The sequence below is a fragment of the Hyaena hyaena genome, unplaced genomic scaffold, assembly GCF_003009895.1.
Source record: "Hyaena hyaena isolate Hyena2069 unplaced genomic scaffold, ASM300989v1 scaffold_155, whole genome shotgun sequence".
NCBI lineage: Eukaryota > Metazoa > Chordata > Mammalia > Carnivora > Hyaenidae > Hyaena > Hyaena hyaena.
The window spans coordinates 3114117-3123196 of NW_024080787.1; the positions used below are offsets into that span (position 1 = coordinate 3114117).

A 9080-nucleotide genomic window follows, 5' to 3' on the forward strand; every position below is an offset into this window, starting at 1 on the left:
CTCCCTCTCTCTCTCTGCCCTTCCCCTGCTTGTGTGCTCTCTCTCTCTCTCAAAAATAAATAAACTTAGAGAGAGAGAGAGAGAGAGAGAGAATCACCTGTTCTTGACAGTGCAGGGAGGTACAGGAATTCAAGGATGAGCTTGCCCCTGGAGAGGGAGACCCACCTCCAGCAGGGAGGGGAATCTCGAGGACCCTGTGCTTTCTCATACTCATCACAAAATGGTTCAGAGAAACTTAGACCAGTGGCTGTTGCTGAGGGATGTGATTGAGGAAATGGGAGGTGAGACTTTTCCATGTTATTTTATTTTTTCAAGTCCTATTTATTTATTTTGAGAGGGGGGAGGGGCAGAGAGAGGGGGCTAAAGAGACAATCCCAAGCAGGCTCCAAGCTGTCAGTGGGGAGCCCCATATAGGGCTCAATCTCAAGAACTGTGAATTCACAACCTGAGCCAAAATCAAGAGTCAGACGCTTAACCAACTGAACCACCCAGGTGCCCCAAGACTTTTCCATTTTAAATATTCCTCTGTATTATTTTATATATTTGTTGCCCACTTAATTTTTTTTTAATTTTTTTTTTAAGGTTTTTATTTATTTCTAGGAGAGAGAGAGAGAGAGACAGCGTGAGCAGGGGAGAGTCAGAGAGAGAGGGAGTCACAGACTGAAACAGGCTCCAGGCTCTGAGCTGGCAGTCAGCACAGAGCCCGACGCGGGGCCCGAACCCACGAACCGCGAGATCATGACCTAAGCGAAAGTCGGACGCTTAACCAACTAAGCCACCCAGGCGCCCCTTAATTTTTTTTTTTTACAAACACCATATTTTTAAAATTCAAATAGTTAGTAGACATTTTCTTTAAAACTGTCACTTTGTGATGCCATGAATTTCAATAAGTATACTGTTGGCCTTCCTCTGCTGAACTTGGACACATAAGTTGCTTCCTTTTTCCCTGCAAGCGAATTCGCCTGCCTCAGTGAGCCTTAATCTGCCTGAAACATTTCTGTCGGCTGGACACCGTCTCCTACCACACCACAAGGGTGACAGGAAAAGATAACAAAGTGCGGGAATGGGGACAGGCATGGCATTGGCCCATGTGTCTGACTTTGGGGAACCTCATGAAGTGTAATAAAAGAAAACCCCTTTCCTGTAAGGGGCTTTTGAACTTGTGGGTGAAGCAGAGGTCAGGGATGCCCCTGCCATGAAGGTGAGGCAGAAGCCTGGACCACAGGGAAACTGAGGCGGACAAGAAGGTCTGCCCTTCCCTTAAGACACTCACAGTGACATGCGCCTCTGAAGAAAGGTGATGCTGTTTTCACCTTCTGCTTCTCCTCCTCCTTTCAACAGTCAAGAGAAATTTGTTTAATCATATCGAAGGGGGAAGGGGAAGCTGTTTTTTTATAGCACAATGCCAGCTAAAACAAGTATAGAATAATTAAATTAGAAAATTTCCAGGGGCACCTGGGTAGCTCAGTCGGTTAAGCATCTGACTTCGGCTCAGGTTATGATCTTGCAGTTCATGAGTTTGAGCTCCACACTGGGCTCGCTGCAATCAGCACAGAGCCCACTTCAGATCCTCTGTCTTCCTCTCTCTCTGCCCTTCCCCCACTCCCTCTCTCTCAAAAATAAATAAAGAATAAAAAGGAACTTTCCATTATACAAACACCAAAATAACAATTGATACCAACAGGGATCATCAACAGATGCTAAAATTTTCAGCAGAAGATTCTAAGAGAACAGGATACTGACTCTTCCAATTACTTAATAATTATAAGGAAAAGAATGTATTCTTACAGTGGAGAGATATGGTAGACCCCTCCTCAACCAAGTGGCTGATTTCTGTATCACAATAATAGTGAGGGACAAAGTAGATACTGCTTCTCCGTGCGATGTGCTAGCGAGCCCAAAGCATTAAGTATATGGGGTTCTCGTCCAAGAGGTGTAGATGCATTTAACCATGAGCAAAATTAACAATTTTAGAACATAGGCCATGGAACATGACAACTGCCTTGTCCTCCTTAGAAAAGAAAAAAGCAATGTTGCTACCATCAACAATGACAACCAAAGGTAAGGAAACATTTTTGGTTCAAAAGGACTAACTATCCTTTTGAGCCCACAATGAAAAGACTTTTTAAGTCCAGTCCTAGAGGATCCGAAGGGGCTTCTCCCTCCATGCAGGAAGGAGAAGGTGCCCTAGAGCCACTTCATCTCTCTGCAGAAACTCCCTAGTGATGAGGAGAGAGAGGGTGATTTGTGCAATGGTAGTGGAAGTCAAGATCACTTACATTCACATGAATGGACTGACTGTCTCCATTCAGAGCCACACTGAAGACCTGCATGCCAACCCTTTGGCAGGCAGTGGAGAGAAGTCTCCCTCCTGGACAACTTGGTAGTCATAACATTGTCCATTTATGACCCCAGGTATATGCCATCCTCGCACTGGCTTTCAAGGAAGAAAGTAGGCGACACCAGGTATCTTAGTGTCCTGTGGCTGCCATAACAAAGTACCACAGACTGAATGACTTAAACCACAGAAATATATTCTCTACAGTTCTATATGCCAGAAGTCCACAATCAAGTTGCTGGGAAGATTGGTTCCTCGTGAAGATTTTGAGGGAAAAACACGTTCCAGGCTTCTCTCCTCAGCTTGTTCTTTTCCCTACGTTTCTTCACATGGTGTTCTCCCTGTGTCTCCCAACTTCCCCACTCCAGTATGACCTCATCTCAACCAACTGCATCTGCAATGACCCTATTTCCAAATAAGATCATATTCTTTAAGGTACTAGGGGTTAGGATTTTTAGGTATTGGAGGGGATACAAATCAACCCATAATACTAGGTTTTAGGGCATTTTACAAGAACCAGCCCCTGCCACTCGCAGTCTGTTCTGGAAGTTTCTGGTCCATTTTGCCTCCTGCTCTGAAATGCAGACCTCCAGGAAGTGGAGGAAGCCTACTTCTTACCCATCTCCAGGAGGTGGGCTTCTGGGGATTCCCTGGGCACACACATCCAGCACACTGCACAGACCCCCTACATCTTTCTGTTCCCCAGAAGCAAACCGAAAGCCGGAAGCAGAGATTCCGGCACCAGTTGAAGCAGCTGTACCATTTTCTGGAGAAGCAAGAGAAGCTCTTCATGGCCTCCCTAGAGGAGCTGGACCAGACCATTGGGCAGGTCAGGGAGTCATATAGCACCCGAGTGTCCAGAGACATTGCCCTTCTCGATGAGCTGATTGGGGAGCTGGAGGCCAAACAGTGCCAGCCGGAATGGGAGCTCATGCAGGTGAGTGTGGCTGGACCTGGCCTTCCTCTGCCTGCTGTGCCCAGTATGATGATATGGGCTCCCAGCACTGCATTCGTTCTACCCTAAACAGTACAGGACAAGAGTCTTATGCCCAGATCCCTTTGATGTGCTCTCAGGAGCCCAGGGTGTCCCAGCATTCAAGGGATCCCCTGGCATCTCCCAGAAGAGAAAAGCAGGGCTTAGGTGTGGTTCTGTTGCCAGCTCCATGGGTTGCCACTTTGGGTGATGAGAATTAGAACGAGGGAGAGGTGCCCCAGGTTTGCTGATACTGTAGGAATGAGAGCCCAGAAGGAAAGGCCAGGAATAAGCACAGTCCCTAGGAGACTGGTAATGGCGAGCTTCCCTCTTTTCTCTCCTAGGACATCGGAGTCACCCTGCACAGGTACCAAGAGACCCCCTTGGGTATCCTACAGGAAGCAGTGGGGGAGGCATTCCTAGGAGGGAGATCCTCCCAACCTCGGGTTTGTGACTCCTCCTGGGCTCCACCCATCGCCTCCAGCTTGCGAAGGCCTTTTCAGATTTGTGTAGGGCGATGGGAGTGTGATCAGGAGAAAGAGCATGGGCTGAAGCCTGGAAAGAGCGAACACACCTGAGGTGCAATGGTGGTCCCTAAGAAACCTCCCTAAAGATGGCAGTTTGCCTCATGGAAACTGTCCCTGCAAAGTGCCTCCCTCCCTGAGGCCACAAGTGCTTATGGGGAGGAAAGCACTTTCTAAGAGTGGAGATGCTAAGCCCAGCCAACAGGGGAGGGAAGGGAAAGGGAGAGAGGACGCTGGATGTTAACCATCATCCTGGGAGCTTCACAAAATCCTGACATCCAGCCCCTGGCACACACATTAAATCCAAATCTTCAAGAGTCTGACCCTGGCTTAATTTTTTTGGTCTTTTTCCTTTTTTTCGGTGGCAAAACATATATTACATGAAATTTACCATTTTAGCAATTTTTTAGATGTCCAGTTCAGTGGCATTAAGTACATTCATATTATTGTGCAACCAGTACCACCACCGTCTCCAGAACTTTCTCATCCTCCCAAACGGAAACTACACACTATTAAACCTTAACTCCCCATTGCCCCCTCACCCAGCCCCTGGCAACCACTCTACTTTCTGTCTTTATGAAATCATACAATATTTGTGCTTTTGTGCCTGGCTTATCTCACTTAGCATAATGTCTTCAAGGTTCATCCACATTGTAGACTGTATCCGAATTTCACTCATTTTTTAGGCTGAGAAATATTCCATTGTACGTGTACCCCACAATTTGTTTACCCTTTCATCCATCAATGGACAGCGGGGTTGCTCCCACCTTATGGCTCTTGTGATAATGCTGCTATGAATACTGACATACATATACCTGTTTGAGTCTCTGCTTTCAATTCTTTTGGGCATATACCCAGAAGTAGAATTGAAGTGTCATATGGTAATTGTATCTTTAGTTTTTTGAGGAACCATTATACTATTTCCCACCGTGTGTGCCCCATTTTACCTGCCACCAATGCACAAGGGTCCCAATTTTTCCAAGTTCTTGCTAATATCTGTAATTTTGATTTTTTCAAAACAACAGGAGCCATTCTAACAAGTCATATCTCATTGTGTTTTTTTCTTGTTTATTATCTTTTATACTTCAATAGAAAAAGACTAAAGAAGTGTAATTACTTTGACCTATATAATTCTGGGCTGAACATTTCAATACAAGCACCATTTTAAGGCCATTATTAAAACTGATTGTGGTTTTAAAAAAAAAAAACTGATTGTGGTTTTGATATCTGTGTTTTTAAAACCCCCCCTAGGTGATGCCAATCTGTAGCCAAAGTTGAGGACCAGTGTTTAAAACTCAAAGTCCAGAGAAGACTTTCTTTGCAAAGCCCAGGCAGGCTGGGTGTCCCTGTGAAGGCTACACCTTACTTCCAGCTCATAGGAATTTGGGTTACCCCTACGCTCCAGCCTTCTCTGGCCAATAGTATTTTTTTTTAATTTCAGAGAAAGAGAGAGTATGCGTGGGGGAGGGGCAAAGAGAGAGCGAGAGCGAGAGCGAGAGAGAATCTTAAGCAAATTCCATACTCGTTGTAGAGCCTGACTCGGGGCTCAATCCCATGACCATGGGATCATAACCCTGAGATCACGACCTGAGCCAAAATCAAGAGTTGGACACTCAACTGACTGAGCCACCCAGGTACCCCAACAATCTTTTGTCTCTAGGGCCAAGATGGTGACTGTCCCTAAGGCATGGGCCACTCCCCCAGAGGTTGAAAAAAAGATCCACTTGTTCTACCAGAAATCGGGGTTTGTGGAGAAGAGCATGAAGTACTTCTTGGGTAGGTGGGCTAGGAAGAAAATGGGAGGCACCTGCTCACTTCCTCCTGAGATCCATAAATCCCAGAAGCCCCTAGCATCTCTTCTCCATCTCCCACTGCCTTTCTGATGCTACCTTCAGCCTCTTCCTAATCTGTCCCTAGCCAGGGAACCTAACTCAAGCTCCCTTTCTTCTTTTAGAAATTCTGCATTCAGAAATGATCACCATCAATGGTAAGTATAGTGGTGGTATAATGCGCTTGCCAGGGGTTACTGGCATAGGGTTACATAAACCCTATGCTGGTGACTTCTGGGCATTGTTTAGAAGAGAAAAACACCTGTAACAAAGGCAGAAGAAAGCCTTCATAGGCTCTGTGCTGGACTTGTTGGTTGGATCATCTCATCAGACCAAGGCAGACCCTGTGGTCTGAGAGGAATGGGGTTAATCCCAGCAGAGGAAGCAAGGTCCTGACCTGGGATGGGGATCCTTGTCTATCCTGGTTGTGGTGACCAAGGTAGATTTAGCCTCTCTGAATTAGAATGCTCAGGGTTCCCCGCTTCCCCATCTTCTTTTTCTCTACAGTTCCAGAACTGAATTGTGCTCAGGCATATGCCGGTAAGTGCCCTGACCAAGGCAAGTGGCTTTTCCCTGCTGGGTTCTGGTGCTCACCTCCACTGAATTCTAGAATATCCCTGTCCATGTTTCCTGAAGTTGGGGAGAGCCCTGTGGGGACGCTGCCCATGGACCCCCAGACAGGTATTCTGATTTTCTCTGCAGTTAATGTGATTCTGGATGCAGAAACTGCCCACCCCAATCTCATCTTCTCTAAGGACCTGAAAAGTGTGAGACTTGGAAACAAGTGGGATCGTCTGCCTGACAATCCAGAAAGATTTGATAGTTGCATCATCACCCTAGGCCTTCCAAGCTTCCTCTTTGGCCGCCATTACTGGGAAGTGGAGGTAGGAAACAAGACAGGGTGGATCCTGGGTATCTGCAAGGCATCCATAAGCAGAAAGGGGAACATGACTCTGTCACCTGACAATGGCTGCTGGGTGGTGATGATGATGAAGCGAAGTGAACTCCAGGTGTCCACCATTCCCCCAACACGCCTGCAGATGACGGAACCCCCCAGACGTGTGGGCATCTTCCTTGATTACACCACTGAAGACATTTCCTTTTACAATGTAACAAACAAATCCATTATCTACACATTCACCGGCGTCTCTTGCTCTGGGCCCCTTCAGCCTATCTTCAGCCCTGGAACACATGATGGAGGGAAGAACTTGGATCCTCTGACCATATGTCCAGTGGGTGGCCAGGGGCCTCACTGAATGCCCAACACTTTGCATCTCTCTTCTGGCTCCCAGCCTTGTATCTTGAATCTGTACACTCAACTGTCATTACTGAACACCTACTGGGTTTCAGCTGCCGTGGGTAATATAACAAGAGAATAGGCCTGTGCCCAAAATGCCTATGGAATGGTAGCAGACATAAGCTAGGTACACAAATATTGGTTAAACAAGGGTGAAAAGAGCACATGTACTGATGATACTTCAAAGGAGGAAGTACATGGCTATTGCTTAATAAATCCTTGTTATGAATTAGCACCCTAAGATACCCCTGAGCCAGAGATCTCATCCTCATTTTCCCTCAGAACTCTATGGCAAAGATGTGTCCCCTCATTCTATCCCCCACTTTCTTGAGGACTTGGAGATCTGAGAAATAAATCAAGCAGACTGGACGGTTATATTTTTGTACCTGGGTTAAAATTTAAGAGCACTGGCTAGGCCTCATAAAGAAATCAATTAGAAAATTTGGTCATAATTGCACTCAATTTGTTGTGAGATCCCATTTCCCTACTGAACACCATGAAAAAGATGGAGCTGATGGAGTGGAAAAACACTGGACACAGATTTCAAATGTCAGCTTTTTAAAAAAAAATCTGGTCCTGATCTATGGAAAGTCTGTGGAATAGCAGGTGTTCTAGTTCAGAGATACTTCCCCTATCATCCCCCATTTAAAGGGATGCAAAGGGAAAGGATGTAAGAAGAGGGGAAAAAAAAGAATCAAATGAATATTAGACTCTAAACCCCTCATATCCCAACTCATCTTTCCAACTTCATGCTACAGCCTAGGCTAGACTCAGGTTCTCCATGGTTATGGCCAGAACATGAAACAAGGCCTTGGTTTCTTCATGGTGCTTTGTTCTACGCACATAACAGATACTCCAACACACTTCACATGTTCTATTTGCTTAGCTATTCCCAATTCTCCCTTGATAAAACCTTTCCATAAACATTTCCTTTATTTTTTTCTACCACTTCCCCATATATATTTTTTTCCTGTTATTCATAAAATGGCTTCAGAATGTGAACTATTTGATGACACTTGTTACAGCTGGCCATATAATCCTTGAGAAAGATTAAATAATGTTTCACACAATGTCTGTCATTTAAAAATTTTGGCTGACTCAATGGAGATGCAATGAGGTTTTACCTATGTTTTAATTTATTTCATTACTTGTTAGTGAGGCTGTGAATTTTCCATATGAACTCCTTCTACTTTTCACTTCATTCTACAGAAACAGCACAGTTCCTTTGACTACTTGCTATGTGGAATCTATTGAATTCAGCTGTCTGTAGTACTTCTTCATACATATTTTAAGTACTAAACATTTGTATTTGTAAGATGGAAATTTGTTTTTTTTTAAGTTGAGATATAATTCACATGCCATAAAATCAACCCTTTTAAAGTGTACATTTAGGGGTGCCTGGGTGGCTTAGTCAGTTGGGTGTCCAACTTTGGCTCAGGTCAAGATCTCATAGCTCGTGAGTTTGAGCCCTGCGTCGAGCTCTGGGCTGACAGCTCAGAACGTGGAGCCTGCTTCAGAATCTGTGTCTCCCTCTCTCTGCGCCTCCCCTGCTTGCGATCTGTTTCTCCCTCTTAAAAATAAACAAACATCAAAGTGTGTATTAAATGTGTTTTAGTATATTCACAATATGTACAAACACCACTAATCCAGAATATTTTCATCACCCCCAAAACAAGCCCTACATCTATTGGCAGTCACTTGCCATTGTCTCCTATTCCCAGCCCCTGACAATCACTACCCTACTTTTTGTCTCTGTGGATTTGCCCATTCTGACGTTATATGCCAGTAGAATCATACAATATGCGGGCTTCTATGACTGGGTTCTTTTGCTTGGCATAGTATTTTCCATGTCCATCCACGTTACATGATGCATCAGTACCTCATTCCTTTTTTTACTGTTGAAAAATAATCCATTGTATGGATATACTACATCTTGTTTAGCCACTCATCAGTTAACAGACATCTGGATTGTTTCTTTTCAGGCATTATGAATAATGCTGCTATTCATATACAAGTTTTTTTTGTTGTTTTTTTTTTTAATTTTTTTTTAATGTTTTTATTTATTTCTAGGAGAGAGAGAGAGACAGCATGAGCAGGGGAGGGTCAGAGAGAGAGGGAG

At 44.7% G+C, this 9080-nt stretch overlaps 1 protein-coding gene across 5 annotated transcripts in view; it reads left to right on the plus strand.

The window, feature by feature from the left end:
• MEFV (MEFV innate immuity regulator, pyrin) overlaps positions 1 to 8280 on the plus strand; it is a 17847-nt gene extending 9567 nt beyond the window's left edge. For 3 of the 5 annotated variants that reach the window (XM_039239326.1, XM_039239329.1, XM_039239327.1), the window contains 5 exons: positions 3045 to 3275; positions 3656 to 3678; positions 5496 to 5611; positions 5790 to 5822; positions 6172 to 8280. In XM_039239326.1, the coding sequence (XP_039095257.1) occupies positions 3045 to 3275; positions 3656 to 3678; positions 5496 to 5611; positions 5790 to 5822; positions 6172 to 6920 (1152 nt within the window). In that variant the 3' untranslated portion in view covers positions 6921 to 8280. The remainder of the gene's footprint in view (positions 1 to 3044; positions 3276 to 3655; positions 3679 to 5495; positions 5612 to 5789; positions 5823 to 6171) is intronic. The other 2 variants (XM_039239328.1, XM_039239331.1) reach the window with 2 other exon arrangements.
• The last annotated feature ends 800 nt before the right edge of the window (positions 8281 to 9080 follow it).